The sequence below is a fragment of the Sus scrofa genome, chromosome 1 (genome assembly GCF_000003025.6).
Source record: "Sus scrofa isolate TJ Tabasco breed Duroc chromosome 1, Sscrofa11.1, whole genome shotgun sequence".
In the NCBI taxonomy this organism is placed as follows: domain Eukaryota; kingdom Metazoa; phylum Chordata; class Mammalia; order Artiodactyla; family Suidae; genus Sus; species Sus scrofa.
In genome coordinates, this window is record NC_010443.5 from 32521668 (window position 1) to 32537734 (window position 16067).

General features: G+C 38.3%; 1 protein-coding gene across 41 annotated transcripts in view; it reads left to right on the forward strand.

Moving 5' to 3' along the window:
* EPB41L2 (erythrocyte membrane protein band 4.1 like 2) overlaps positions 1-16067 on the forward strand; it is a 212434-nt gene that overhangs the window by 103458 nt on the left and 92909 nt on the right. For all 41 annotated transcript variants that reach the window (XM_021088293.1, XM_021088255.1, XM_021088313.1 and 38 more), the window contains one exon: positions 551-763. In XM_021088293.1, the coding sequence (XP_020943952.1) occupies positions 551-763 (213 nt within the window). The remainder of the gene's footprint in view (positions 1-550; positions 764-16067) is intronic.

A 16067-nucleotide genomic window follows, 5' to 3' on the forward strand; every position in this document is an offset into this window, starting at 1 on the left:
TTTTTTTTTTTTTTTTTTGTTATTGAGTTGAGTGAGCTGTTTGCGTATTTTGGAAATTAGACCCTTGTCAGCCACATCATTTGCCGATACTTTCTCCCAGAGCGTAGGTCGTTTTTTCATTTTGTTTATGGTTTTGTACTTTTATATCTTAGATTTGATTTATTTTGAGTCGGTAAGAAGAAGTAATTTTCTATGTTTGTGCATTTTGGTTGCCTAATGAAGCCTAAGTTTTGCTATGGCATGAAATTGTAATTAGAAATTTATTTATTTACTTATGTATTTATTTAGAGATGATTTAAATTATAGTTGCTGGGGTGTAATTCTTTTTACTTATTTAATGCCAAAATTGCCAAATTGGCAAAATGAGAAAATTGGCAGTGGCATGTGGGGTGAAGAAGGTGTGGGGAGCTATCTTTTCTAGCAAAATTTTGAGGTTTTTTAAAATCTTAGGTCTGCATGTTTAGTTCTTACTAAAATTTCCCTTTTTAATGTGTTGTCTTTTGCAGATTGGTCAACTTTAGTATGAACTTAATTTCTTTTTCCTCAACAGCCTGTTGAAGAAGTAAGTAAGGAGAGAGAAGAGGAGAAGGGAAAGGAAATACAGGAGGACACACTGGATGAAGCAGCAAAAAGGGAGACAAAGGAGGTGCAGACCAATGAGCTAAAGGCAGAGAAGGCCTCTCAGAAAGCCACCAAGAAGACCAAGACTGTTCAGTGTAAAGTGACCCTCCTGGATGGCACCGAGTATAGCTGTGACCTGGAGGTGAGACAGGACACTGGCTCAAGAGCTTCTTGATGAGTAGAGTGACAGTGGAAGTACTGTCTGCTGTCATTCGTGGCACAGTGAATATATTCTTGTGTTCCTATCAACTACTTTGTCACACTTGTGCGTTAAAATGTAAGACCCATAGAAGAGGCTCATCATTTCCATTAGAAACAATAGTCTCTGACCCTTAAGGGTGAGCAGGGCTGATATTCTCACAGACTGCACTGGTCACATGCATTGGCTGGTGTCTGCTCTGGGTGGGCATTACATAGTTTGAATATTACCCATGACCATCAGTGTTGCACTTGAGGAGAAACGTTGCCCTAAGTTGAATGTCAGAGTGAGGAAATTTCATCAGTTTAAGCCCAAGTGTTTTCATCCCAAGATAGGTAATGATTTAAAATCTAGCTCATGTATTTAGTTTCCTTTAATAAAAAACACTCTCAATTTGCAAAGCATATAATTGATTAGCACTGATGCTGACCGAAGCCAATGTAATTTCTTGAAAGCATTTACTTAATGCCTTAGAATTTTATGACAATGAGTTTGTTGCCTTTCGTAGCTAAATTACTCTATTTACATGGCATATACTGGTATCTAAGGTTTATTACTGAGGAGCTATGTGAAGAGGTTTGAGTGGATTATCTCATGAAATACTAGGAGACTCTGTAGGAGGTAGGTATTATGAGAGATGTTCCCAGTCTTACAACCGAGGGATGTAAGGCTTAGGTTAAGTAATTCACCTAATCTTTCATAGGTAGGTAGTGGTTGAGCTAGGATTCCAGCCCCAGCGGTTTGACGGGGGAGGTTGTAAACTTGACCACTAAACTGAGTGCTTCATGGTCCTTATCTTTATCTTTGTAATAGTTATATAGAACTTTGTTTTACCCATGTAGTTATAATTCTGATATTTCGGTTGTTTTTAAAAAAAGGAATGACCAAAGATAAAGATCCTTAAAGCTCTCATAGAGAGAGGAGGAGAGAGAGAATAAAACTGTATGTCTCAGTAGTAGGGGTAGAGACAATAAGGAAACAATAGAGTAGTCTTCTGAATTTGACTCAGTTACATTGTATTTGACCTCATGTCCTTTTTTTCTTGCCTATCCTGAAAGTTGGGGAGTTTAGATTTTTGGAACCAACTTGATAACTTTTTATGTGAACTTGAGTCATTTACTTAATCTCTGGGCCAAACTGTGGCCTAGAAATTGACTTCATCTTTAGACTATAGGACTACTTAATCTAGAAGGCCCTGTCATCTCTGATGTTCTTTATATCACCAGACCTCATGGTTGAACAATGTGCTTTAGGGTTTAAATCTATCTTTATCCAGTCTTTTTCAAACAGACCTGATACATTTAAAAATAGAAAAATACGCAAATAATAGGGGAGTTGTATATGTGCCATAAAAATTTTAATCACATCATCATTTAGCCATGTGTTTTAGATATTTTTTAAAAGAAATAAAACATTAAACATAACTGCTGAGGCGTTATCTCCCCTCTCTCTGCTCTTACTTGTCTTTTTAATATGTGTGAACCTACTTTATTCATTTTAACTGCTTTAATAGTATTCCTTTAAATGACTAACAATGTATCCATTTCGCCCCCGGCACACAATTTCTTTTAAATAGTATAACAATCAGTGTTTCAGTGAACATTATGGTATCTGTTTCCTTGTTTTTTCATGCAGTAATTTCTTCAGGATAGACACCCAGGAATGGAATTGCTGGGCTAATAAGATGCACTTTTACTTCTTCAGTTTACCCAGATATTGGCAAAGCAATCTCCAAAGGGTTATGCCAATTAAATTGCAACCAGCAATCACTACTTGATTCTTCCTACATTATAATCAATACTTTTTGGTATTGATTTATTTCATCCTCTCATAATGGTGTGAAATACCATCTTAAAATTTTGATTAGCATTTATTTGATCACCCTCAACTTTTACAGATCATGCTGCAATAACAAATAGCCTCCAAATCTTCTGGACTTAGAGTAGTAGTGGTTTATTCCTTGCTCATGTTACATACTCTTGGGGGTTGGCTGTGGGCCCTGCTCCGTGTCTTCTTGACTGTTGGACCAAGACTAAAGGTGAGAAATGCTGGGCTCACAGTAGAGGGAAAAGGAAAAATGGAAGAACCACACTGTGGCTCTTGAATCTTCTGCTTGGAAGTGGTATATACCACTTTCACTTACATCTCAAGCAAGTCATGAGGTTAACGCAGTAGGTGAGCAAGTATGGTCCTCCCATGGGAAGAGCATGGAAAATAACTGAAAATGTGGAAGCAACCCTACACATTACGACTTGTGAGGCTAAGCACCTTTATGTTTTGTTTCGGTTTCTAGGATTGCTGTAGGATTTTTAAAAAATAGACAGGATATTCTTTTCCTAGTTTAAGACTAAACTAGAAATTTTCCTGAATAAGTGGTAAAAGGTGAATAGGTAGTAAATTTTATCTAGAGTATTTCCTGCATAAACTGAGGAACAGAGGTTTTTGTAATCTTAGTGTAATTTACATTAATATTTTCCAATGTTAACTCATCTTTGAATATCTAATATACTACTGGTTCATGATTTGGCATTGATTTTGTACTTTTAAATCTATGGTTATTTTTAATTTTATCAAATTGTCTATCAGATTTTGTTGTCTGGGTTATATACTAGCCTTATAAAGTTGCTTCCATTATAATATTCTCTGGAAAAAGATTGAATTAATTAGGGATTACTATTCTTTGGAGATCTGGTAGAACTTGCCTATAACACTCTTGGGCTAGTGACCTTTTTGTGGGAAGAATAAGGTTGGTAGGCTTTTTTTAAGTCATTGATTTTTCTTTTTTTTCCTTTTCCTTTTTTAGTTTTTATTTTTAAAAAAATTTTAGGGAGTTCCCATCATGGCTCAGTGGTTAATAAATCTGCCTAGGAACCATGAGGTTGTGGGTTTGATCCCTGGCCTGGCTCAGTGGGTTAAGGATCTGGCATTGCCATGAGCAGTGGTGTAGGTCACAGATGCGGCTCGGATCCTGTGTTGTTGTGGCTCTGGCATAGGCTGGTGGCTGCAGCTCCGACTCAACCCCTAGCCTGGGAACCTCCATATGCCGCGGGAGTGGCCCTAGAAAAAGGCGAAAAGACAAAAAAAAAAAAATTTATTGGGGTATAGTTGATGAATTGATTTTCTAGTAGCCTGTTTTTGGTTTTTCTTGAATCAATTTTAGTAATTCAAATTTTTAGTGGAAACTGTCCATTTCATCTAATTTGACACATCTATTTGTATGAGGTTTTTCATAGTATTTCCATCTTGACTTTGATTTTGACTTCTTTTTTATTTCTTGGGTTATTGCTTTTTCTTGCCATTCTTACTGTAGAGTTAACCATTTTAACCTTTTCTTTCAAAGAAACAGCTTGGTTTTGCTTGTTTTCTCTTTTGTAGCATTCTGTTCTTTATTTTTTCTTTGGGGTTATTTTTTTCCAAATTTTTAGTTGAATATTTCAGTATTTGAAAAAAATAAATGCGTGCTTCATGGCTCTTAATTTTCCCTTCATGTACCTCTTGTTGAATGCACAGGTTTCGAAATCCCGTGCTTTTGTTTTTTGGGGTTTTTTGTTTGTTTGTTTGGTCATGTCCGAGACATGAAAGTTCTTAGGCCAAGAGTTTCTTTTTAGTTCCATATACTTATGCGTTGTAAAATTTGAGGCTGGGTTATTAGATGCCTGCTAGTTCGAAATTGTATATTTTTGGACTCCCCCTTTTTACCATCATTTGATACCCTAAAATTTATTTGATGTTAATATTACCATACTAGCTTTATTTTGCTTAGGATTTGTCTGAACTTTCATTTTTAGGGCCATACCTGTAGCATATGGAACTTCTCAGACCAGCCATCGAACTGTGGCTACAGTTGCCGGCCTACACCACAGGCACAGCAACGCCGAATACTTAACCCACTGAGTGAGGCCAGGGATTGAACCTGCTTCCTCGTGGATACCAGTTGGGTTCGTTACTGCCCAACCACAAGGGGAACTCCCTGACGGGTCTTGTTTTTTAATCCATTTTAAAATTTTATTTTTTCACTGGTGAAGTTTAGACCATTTATTTCATATAAATTACTGATATATGTGGCTATATTCTTTATCTGATTTTGTTGGGTGTTAATTTTTGTTTACTTAAATTTATTTCCCCTTTTCTCCTTCTATTCTTTTAGGGATGATCTATAATGTTTTATAGGCACATTTGACTTCATAAAGCCTAATATTAATCACATGCCTTCTTCCTTCTTTCTCTATCTTGTTTAGCACACATGTATTGGCTGTCCAATCTCATTTTGTAATGGTATAAAATAAAGCAGTTTCTTATATGTGTGACTAGTCTATCTTCCATGATTCTACTACTCGTGTAGAATCAAGCCACTTTTTAAATAGGTCTTTTGAGCAGAGTTTAGCAAGTATATAAAGTTGAAAGCAGCAGTGTAGTTCTTTTATTCACCAAGATTTAAATTGGTTGGGGAAGCAGAGGAGTCATTACTTCAATGATTATGTTAATTTACAGATTGTCTTTTCAGCTAGTAAGTGAGTAGTGTTGAGTAAACATTTTTTCCTCCTGTCAAGTACAAAGCACAGCAGAATTTGAGTAGACTTTAGTGATGTGATCCCACAGCAGATTTTATGTACCATCAGTTCCCTGGAATCTAGGCAGTGACTTTATATTTGACCATAGGCTGTAGCTCATCAGTGTCACAATAGTTGTTGTAATAACGCAGATGTCATAAATGGTATTCCTTCTTTTGACGGATTTCTTTTATCCAGTTCTCCTTTGCATCCAGGTTCTCTGAGTTCTTAGTGTCATTAGAACGGGGCTGTTACTGATCAGACGGCTGTCACTTCCTCTTCAGGAGCAGAGCCCAAAGGACAGCCATCATGTGGTTTGAGCATGCTCATGTTTCTCAGTTCCAGCACTGACCTTAGACGGATAGGGTGATATGCTGATGCTGCTTATCTGTTGTTCTGTAGCTCTGTACCGGAAATCGGTGTCTGAGGACGACTTGAGGGGAAGTATGTTGCGGGAAACTATGGCTATTAATGAACTTGCAGGCACTTAGGGAAACAAGTACAGTGTTGGAAATAAATGCTTTTATTTGGTTGGGGAAATTAGATTTGTTTCCACCTGTTTGCTGTCACTAAAGATGCTAAGTTTGTCTGTCATGGCTTTTTAGATGCCTATAGTTATTGTTTGCTTTTTTTCTTTCTGTATGTGCATGTGTCTGATTTTCAGTTACACCTTTAGATTGTAGCCTGCCCACTGAAGAGGGCCTAAATGTCTTCACTGAGGGAAGCATGGCCTGTGAGGAAGTCTTGAGGCGTTGGAACAGCCTGACTTCTGGAGTAGAATGAGGTTCTCGAAGGCCACACATGCCAAGATAAGATGATTAAGACTGACTGATTGAACAAAAAGGAGCTGGGAAGAAATGGACCAGAGGCTGTAAAATTATTAGTGCACAAGTCCTAGCAAGAATGCTATAAGATAATAATGGAACATGGCTCCCGTAATTTATGGGGGACTTTTAAATTCACTGCTTTGGTTATAATACACAACCAGTGGTCTTTACGGATACGATTTTATCAATGTGATGAGAGCATTGGGATAGTTAGGCAGTTTCCTATTTTTGTTACCTGTCAATACCTTTGGTCAACAAAAGCACCCCTTTTAAACCATTTAATGTCAATGTTGCTCTATTAACTGAATAATTTTTTTCAAATCAAGAAGCGATTCTTGGAAGCATTTTTGTTTCATGTCTTAATATCATCTCTGCTTCACAGATTATTCCCTTAAAATAGACACATGTTCATACATCCATCTGTATTTCTCCTTTCTCTTCTTCCCCAGTCAACCCCCGTTTTTCCTGGCTCTGTGTTTCTATTTCCGTTCTCCTGTGGGCCATCTCAGCCTGTTCTTGAAGCTTAGGAATTAAAAGAGAAGATTGCCCAGGAAGCCAAGCTAGCACCGTTTTCAAAAATTGTTATCTTTGAAATCCACATTTTTCTTTCTTTTTTGAGGAAAGAGAATTTATGGAAATATTAAGTGGATAAAAATGCTTCACACACACTATTTATGAGCAGAAATACTGGATAACAGTGCATTTTTAGAGAATGATTGTAGTTAAGTAAAAAAAAATATGGAAATGGCTTGACTTTAATTAATGTTATTTCTGGCTTATGTAACAATGGGCTTATTGCTAAGCCATGCATTAATTTTGACACAAGGCTGAGTCTGTCTTTGTGCATTTGTTCCAAATCTTTGTGTGAAGTATTTTTTCCGCTAAAGTTAGTAAAAATTACGACTTGTATTTTATACTATCATCTCCTGATAATTAACTGAGATCTCAAATATTTTTGAAAAACTTGGAAAATTAGAAAATTTATAATTTCTATTCTCTGATATGTCTATTTTTTTTCTCATTGAGATGTATAATGGTATGGGACAAGCTCCTTTGGTACCAGAATTCAATTGTAAAGAACTTACCAGATTGGAAAATTCTCCTGGAGTTTGCATTCCAGAATGTTCCAGAGACTCTGCTATAGGAGGACCAACTCTTACGATATTGCCACTGAAGTCATTTACATACTTGATGTATTAAAACAGCAGGGCTCTTTCCTCTACGGAAAAATACAGTAAGATTTAGCTGGAGCCATGGATATAAAGTCAGGAGATCTGTGTTTACTTTTCTTTGGATGTCTTGGGGAAGTCATTTCCTCTTTCTATTCTCAGATTGCAAAGTAAGAATGAAAATATTTGCTTCCCCTATTGCTAGGATTGAACGGGCTTTACTATAGCTGATAAGTCTGTATATATATATTTTAAAGTCTGAAAATAAATGTGAAAGTTCCTGTAAGACCTTGGAAGCATGAGTGAATGTGCCTCTTCTGAGTTAGAGTTGCTCACGTTTTCCCCTGGCATCTGAAAGTTGTTCCCACGCATTGATTTTGTCTGAGAATCGAGGGCATTGTTCCTGCCCACACAGGAATGTCAGTACCATTTTTTTCTCAGTGCTGTGAATAAGGCTGTTAGAATGTAGGCTCTCTTCGTCAGTGTTCTGGTGATAAAACTATTTATCAGACGGTAGAATGTGTCAAGGTCTTCTTGCCTTTCTTGTGTAGAGTACTGGCCTTAGAAATCAAATTTGGTGTCATTGCTTTTGAATGTGTTTTATTTATTTACTTGATTGTTTATATCTGCTGCCACCCTCCAAGGCTGTTCTTTTAGATTTCTAGAATCGATCCTTACTACATTTATTAGTGAGATAGTTTTAACTGTGTACATCCTTGTAGAGGATCTGGAAGTTGTGGCCCTCTGTAAACTCCCATAAAATAGCATTAGACTTAAATATTTAAATAGAACCGTGAACAGTTTAATTGGCGTATGTTACATGCAGTTTAAAATTCCAGTGACTTAGGTCCAGATGGAATGTGTCTGGCTAACTGTCCATTTTATCCCTTAGCTCAAAAAAGGAATTTAAGTTGATAATTCTGTCTAATAAATGAATTTTTTTTACTAAATGGGAAAAGGCTGCTATGCCATGCGAGTGATTGAATACCTTGGTCCAGCTTGAAGAACATGAGGGGTTTACAGGAGCAGAGCAGACTCATTAGCTGGGCATTCAGGATGCTGGTAGGTGTAATATCTCACTCTCTCTTTTTTGGTCACACCCACGGCATGGCATGCGGAAGTTCCTGGGCAAGGGATCTAACTGGTGCCACAGTAGTGACAACATTAGATCCTTAACCCACTGAGCCACCAGGAAACTCCTCAGACTGTCTTCTAATCATTACTATAAAGTTTTCTATGTTTGCCCCTGCCAGCCAAATTGGTCTTCTAATCAGGCATGGAATTGTCTGTCCTTTCTTCAAGTTTCTGGTCAAACCATCTCTGCCGTTTTGATTTCCCCATGTGGATGACTTCCCCCCACCTTTTTTTTTTTGTTTATTTTATTTTTAGGGCTACACTTGCAGCATATGGAAGTTCCTAGGCTAGGGGTGGAATCAGAGCTACAACTTCAGACCTACACCACAGCCACAGCAGTGCCAGATCTGAGCCAAATCTGCGACCTATACCACAGCTCACGGCAACACCAGATCCTCAACCCATTGAGAGAGGCCAGGGATCAAATCCTCATCTTCAAGATACTAGTTGGGCTCATTACCGCTGAGCCACAGTGGGAACTCACCCCCCCATCTTTTAACATCCAACTTAAATCCAGCTTTCTGAATGTTTTTTTCTTCCTCTGAACTTGTTTGTACCATTAATTTGACATTTAACCCTGCACTGCCTTGTGAAAGAGTCTCTTGTATTGCTGTGTTGAACAGCAGCTAATGTTGTATTGTTGTTTGATCTCTCTCCTCCTCTTGTTGTTTCTTCACCTGGATTGTTAGTTCCTTGAGAAAAGAAACTTTCTTCTTTTCCCCATAGGGCATTATCGTAAGAGCTCGTCTCTAGCACTACTTAGAAAGTTAACTGTTGATTTATTTCTCTCTGCTTTTTCATATGCATATAAAATTCTTATTCTTCTTATCTAAGCTAAATGATTGCCTTGGCTTATTTGTTTCTAGTTCTCTCCATTGTCTCCAGTTAGAAAAGAAAGAGGGGAGTTCCTGTTGTGGTGCAGCAGAAATGAATCCGGCTAGGAACCATGAGGTTGCAGGTTCGATTCCCTGGCTTCGATCAGTGGGTTAAGGATCCAGTATTGCTGTGAACTATGGTGTAGGTCACATATGCAGCTCAGATCTGGCGTTGCGGTGGCTGTGGTGTAGGCCAGCAGCTGTGGCTCCAATTAGACCCCTAGCCTGCGAACCTCCATATGTCACAGGTGCGGCCCTAATAAAGACAAAAAAAGAAAAAAGGGACGTGTGTGTGTTTAATCTCCCACCCTCTCATACTGCTACTTCTAGACACAGCTGCCCTGCTTTAGAAGTGCTTAGAAACAGTAGCCTAACTTCTTGTGGAAACCCTACCTGGACTTAAATGCATGAACACTGTTTATTAAATTTCTGTAGAGGCTATGAACTGGCATGGCGTGAGAGTGATGCAGAAATGGATAAGGTGTGGTCTTGGCCCCACAGGATCTCATAGCCTAGCAGGAGTGTAGACCCCCAGAAGCCTGACTTCTTTCCCACAAATCCCAGCTCCATAGGTCAGATTGCTGGCTGCCTGGGTGGAGGCTGGGCTTGAAGAGGGGAGTTTAATTAATACTTTATTCCCTGCCTTTGTTTCTCCACTGTTCCCCTTTTCTTAAGCAAACTAAAGAGCGATATGGTTTTAATTTCTCAGCAGTCAAGGATTGAACAGCATGCTTTCTCCTTTGTCTCCCCCACTTTTGGCTCTTGCATCAGTGGTTTTTGAAAGCATTAAGCTGAACACTTAAAAGTAACCTCTCACTGTGAGTCACCATCCTGACATAGTTTTGAAGGCAGCATCCATCTCTGCCTGCTTTCTCATACATCCTTCCCAGCAAGCTAACACCTCGCTACTTTTCCACTTACTGAGTAGAGCAAGTACCAAATCTTTGCATTTTTTTCTTGTTTTGGAAGAAAAATTATTTGAAGGTCGAGCAACATTTCAAACAGTGGGGAAAGTCATCTTCGGAGTAAAATTTGTGCTTTAAAATCTGTTCAGATACATTTTTCTCTAGCCTCTAACATAAGTCAGTATTCAAACTTTTTAGACTCCGTTTCAGAATTCATCAAATGAAATATAATTTTATTTCTCTCTCATTCAACAAAAACCAAAAGTATCTTTTATTAAACCCCTTCTGCTCAGAATCCCTTTGTTTTCATTACTGTTTTATTTCCAGTCTCTTTTCCAGTCTTCTTTTCCCCTGAGCAAATTGAAGATGTTTCTGATAGTTTTTATTTCTCAACCACTAGGAAATTTTGCCAGATATTCTCCTTCCTGATCTTGTCTATTCCCTTGACCCCCCCAACACTCCTATGGAGATGTGTGCAGGAGCTTGTGTGGGGAACAGAGATTTGAGAATCTTGCTTTTACCTGTGATCATTCTTTAATTTATTTCACAGAAGCGTGAGCTGGGGCCACTCTTTCCATCCAGCCCTTCCACGGCAGGAGACGGGCTCTGGCCTATGGGAACACGCACAAAAGTGATCATCCCTGTTTATAGCACTGCAATATAATATGCTAACATTTGGTCTTAAGGGGATTGAATGCAATATAACATAATAAAATATGGTCTATAAAAAGCACTGAATTAGAAAAACAATATCTTCTTGCAAGATGGGTCCAAGTACTGATAGATGATGTGTCAGACCGCTGTTTGTATATTTGTTATATTTTGCAACAGAGTTTCATATCAATTCTGTTAGAATAGTTATTATGATTAGCAATATTATTCCTATTTTTTTTTCTTTTTTTGTCTTTTGTCTTGTTTTAGGGCCACACCTTCGGCGTATGGAGGTTCCCAGGCTAGGGGTCTAACCAGAGCTGTTGCTGCTGGCCTGCGCCACAGCCACAGCAACACTGGATCCGAGCCGCATCTCCGACCTATACCACACCTCACGGCAACGCTAGATCCTGAACCCACTGAGTGAGGCCAGGGATTGAACCTGCAACCTCATGGTTCCTAGTCGGATTCATTTCTTCTGTGCCACGACGGAAACTCTCATCCTAGCTTTTTTTTTTTGTTTTTTTGCTATTTCTTGGGCCGCTCCCGCAGCATATGGAGGTTCCCGGGCTAGGGGTCGAATCAGAGCTGTAGCCACCCGCCTACGCCAGAGCCACAGCAACGCGGGATCCGAGCCGCTTCTGCAACCTACACCACAGCTCATGGCAACGCCGGATCGTTAACCCACTGAGCAAGGGCAGGGACCAAACCTGCAACCTCATGGTTCCTAGTCGGATTCGTTAACCACTGCGCCACGACGGGAACTCCCTAGCTTTTTTTTTTTTTTTTTTTTTTTTTTTTTTTTTTTTTTTTTTTTTTAAACTCTATAGAGAGAACCTTAAAACAAACTCCATTCTACCTATTAACTGAACTACATTTCATAACTGTGTGCTATATTTGTGGAGTATTATTTTTTTTCTTTTTCCTTTTTCATTTTTTGGCTGCCCTACATCATATGGAGCTCCAAGGTCAGGGATCAGATCCTAGCCACAGTCATTACCTAAGCTGAAGTTGCAGCAACACTGGATCCATAACCCACTGAGCCAGGCTGGGAATTGAACCTGTATCCCGACACTCCCAAGATGCTGTCGATTCCATTGTGCCACAGCGGGAGTTCTAGAATATGCTGTTTTAACCTGTTGTGGGGTTGGGTCTGATTTTGTGCCTTGTCTGGTTATTAACATAGGAAACAGATTTAATCTGATTCTTATCAGATCACTATTTGCTATATTCGTTGATCTCTTTCCATGTTTCTGTCAGGTCGCAATTTAAAGTGAATTGAATAGGAATTCTCTAAAAAGCTTTTCTTCTATAGCACGGAAAACCTGTCTAAATCAAAGGTCAAAATTCATTCTGTGCAAATAGTTTACAGAGAATGTGCTAGCCTCCAGAAGTTTGCTGCTTATGGCCTTTGAAATAAGTTTTACTAGAAATGGTACTTAGCAATTTTTAAAAAGATACTTAGAAAAAATTATTTTCTTCGTCTTAGGGGGAAGTTTGATATGAGCCTCTTAATTTAATTAAATGGTTTTAGTCCCTGCTGTTTGAGGTTATATATTTCACAAATTTATGTTAAGTTCTGCTAATAATAGAAAAAGCTGGGCAAAAAAGGATTTGGATTTTTACTTCTTAAAAATTATTTTAGTGATTAGTTGCTAATCTCCATTAGCGATGGTATATAGTTTTAAAGAAAAATAAAATCAAGTCATGTTTGCATAGTATTTTATGAATTTGGTCTCAAAAATACAATTCATTTAAATATACACTGTGAGTTTAGAAACAATTTTTGCCCTCCAATATTGATTTGTTTCCTGTCTCAGAGGGTAAAGGAAAGGATGAGGTATGTCCTTTTAAGTTGTTATAGATTTTACTTTCAGAGATGAACTTTACATGTGAAAGGAGAATATGCATACGGTTGATAAAGTACTGTTTATGGTTTAGATAAATGAAAGTGCAGAAGTGCCAAGTTACTGTGAGCTGGAGTTGGAAGCAGACCTTCACTGAAGAGCGAGGAACTCTTAGACTTTGAAGAATGTTTAGGAAAACTCAACAGTACTTCACCTAGTGCATTTTCATATGAAAATGAAATAGTAAAATCCAGGCAGAAATTTGGGGTTATGAGAAGAGGCTTGCATGTATACTTCCTTCTGTGTCAAGGACAACATAATAAAATATAAACCTTGTGAGGAACAAGGCATGCTTTGCCTGGCCAGTGTTGCCATTTTTGGCCCTAGCTTTCTGTGGCTTGGCTTTAACTAGGAATTCTCTCATCGTGCAAAGCCAGAATACCATTGGGGTTCAAATGGATTAATCTCTTCACTTCTGCTAAACATTAAGAAGAGGTGGCCTCCACCCATAGGAGAGGTTGTAAAGAAAACATAAAATATAAATAAATGCATGGACTCTATCGCTTACCCTTTTCCATTCTGCTTTCCAAAATTTCTTGGCCCCGATTCTGTTCTTTTTCTCTTTTCCCTTGTCGGGGGGAAAACGAATATATATGTGTGCTCGTGTGTGTGCACATAACACGTCATTGTAGAATAGCTTCCGTAGGGAGCAGAGCTAAATGTGTATGTTCAATGCAGCATCTTTAATTAGAAGTCCACTTTCTACTTATCAGAATCTGAACAAGGAGCCTGTCTTATCACGAGGATAAAGTGAAGTGGGCCCTCCCCCTCAGTATAGCACATATCCAAGTTGCCAGGAAGTTTTCTGGCTATCTTGTTATAAGAAGACTTTTAATTGGTTTTGGTAGCTTCAGTAGCATCTCTTTTTACATTGTTGATTGTTTTCTTACTGATGCTTTTCATTAGTTTTCATTTTCTTGATTATTTCCTGCAGGTGTCTAGATAGTCCATTTTATTTTGTATGTATGTATAATTGGGCAGAGTGGAGGTGGGGCATAGTAAAACAATGGATGGAAATGCTATTCTACTTAAAATATGTTATGGTTTTTGTTTTTTTGCAATTAATAAATATAATTCCGTTCTTATCCACTTGGTTTGGGTCATTAGCTATGTGTTATATAAAGTTAGTGATTTTGTTGCTTAAACATTTCTAGACCAAGCATTGGTGATAGTGTTGGGGGCAGAGGGATGTGCTCCTTTGAAAAGATTGGACTTGGGAAAATTTCACTGTGCGGGGTTTGATGCTTAGTATTGGGATGTAGGTTAACTCTTTATTTGCTGTGGCCAAGTCAGTCAGGCCGAGGAAGTCTGCCCTTGCTGACCAGTCCTATAAATGTGAACATAAGAATGCCAAGAAATGAATTTACAGTGAGAGAGAACTGCCAGGGAGAATTGAACATTTAGATTGATCAATTCTTTCCTTCATAATAAGAAAATTGTCAAATGATGCCAGGCGATAAATCTTAAGAGATCTTTGTGAGCTGAAATTCAGAGGAAGGAGTATTATATCAACATAGTAACTGGTGTCTTTAGCCCCCTGTAGCTCGATTGGAGGCCACTGTGGAGGGTGAATACATCTGGCAGCAAGTCAAGAATAATTGTGCTTTCAGGCCAAGTATCTTTTTTCCTAGTGATATTGCCGAGTTCTCACTCTTAGTTATTCCCATTCCTCCCCGTTGAGGAAACCTCGTTGGATATGTGGTGTGGGGACACACACACTATCACTCCCTCTTTCCCTAACTTTTTTTTTTTTTAATGATTTTTATTTTTTCCATTATAGTTGGCTTACAGTGTTCTGTCAATTTCTCCTGTACAGCAGTAACCCAGTCATATATATATATATATATATATATATATATATATATTCTCTTTCTCACATTATCCTCCATCATGTTCCATCACAAGTGACTAGGTATAGTTCCCTGTGCTGTACAGCAGGATCTTATTGCTTATTCACTCCAAATGCAATAGTTAACATCTATTAACCCCAGACTCCCAGTCCATCCCACTCCTTACCCCTTGACAACCACGACTCTGTTCTCCAAGTCCATGAGCTTCTTTTCTATGACAAGGTTTTTTTGTGCCCTGTGCTAGATTCCAGATGTAAATGATATCATATGGTATTTGTCTTTCTGACTTACTTCACTCAGTATGTAAGTCTCTAGTTCCATCCATGTTGCTGCAAATGGCATTATTTTGTTCTTTTTTATGGGTGAGTACTATTCCCTTGTGTATATATACCACATCTTCTTAATTCATTCATCTGTCAATGAACATTTGGGTTGTTTCCATGTCTTGGCTATTGTGAATAGTGCTACAGTGAACATAGAGGTGCATGTATCTTTTTCAAGGAAAGTTTTGTCCGGATATATGCCCAAGAGTAGGATTGCTGGGTCGTATGGTAGTTCTATATTTAGTTTTCTGAGGTACCTCCATACTGTTTTCCATAGTGGTTGTACCAATTTACATTCCCACCAACAGCGTAGGAGGATACCCTTTTCTCTGCACCCTGTCCAGCATTTGAATTTGTTGATCTTCCCCTAGCTTTTTAGACATTTTATTCCTGGGTCTCCTGCAGTCAGATTATTTCACCTATCGCATGTGTTGATTTTACTTAGGTTTCACAGTAAATGTTAAATTATCTCCAAATTCTGCTGGAAAACTTATGATGAACTTTAGTGTTTACATTTGGGTATGTTGCTGACCTGCTTGGCTTGGGGATGGGAGTTGCAGTTGGGAAGGGGAATGACTGTCCTAGAACCCATTTATTATGTAAAAATATTTCTGTTGGAAAAGATTCTGAATTTCAAGTAGATGTCGCATGTCACTGCATTTTAGGACCAAAGAGGGCTTTGAGTTGACCATTTGGATACATGAACCCACATGTGTAGAGACACGTTATAAAGGACATTTCTGGCTTAATGAACAGGTTATATACATAACATGTGCATGTCATACATCAGGAAATTATTTATTTGGAGAGTATGTTTTCCCATAGAAATAATGCACCAATGGTGACAACTTCCCAGTTGATTTGTAAAAGTCTGTAAGTTAAGTTTTTGAACTGAGTTCTAGGTGCTAAATCCCTGAGTGGCTGGATAAAGACAGAATTTCCACCCTACTTTTCTGATTCTAGTTACTTTCCCATTCATTGGTGCTGCCCCCCAACCCCGCTTAGATTTCCTTGTTCCTGGTTCCAGATGATATGTTGTTACTCTTTTGTAGTATT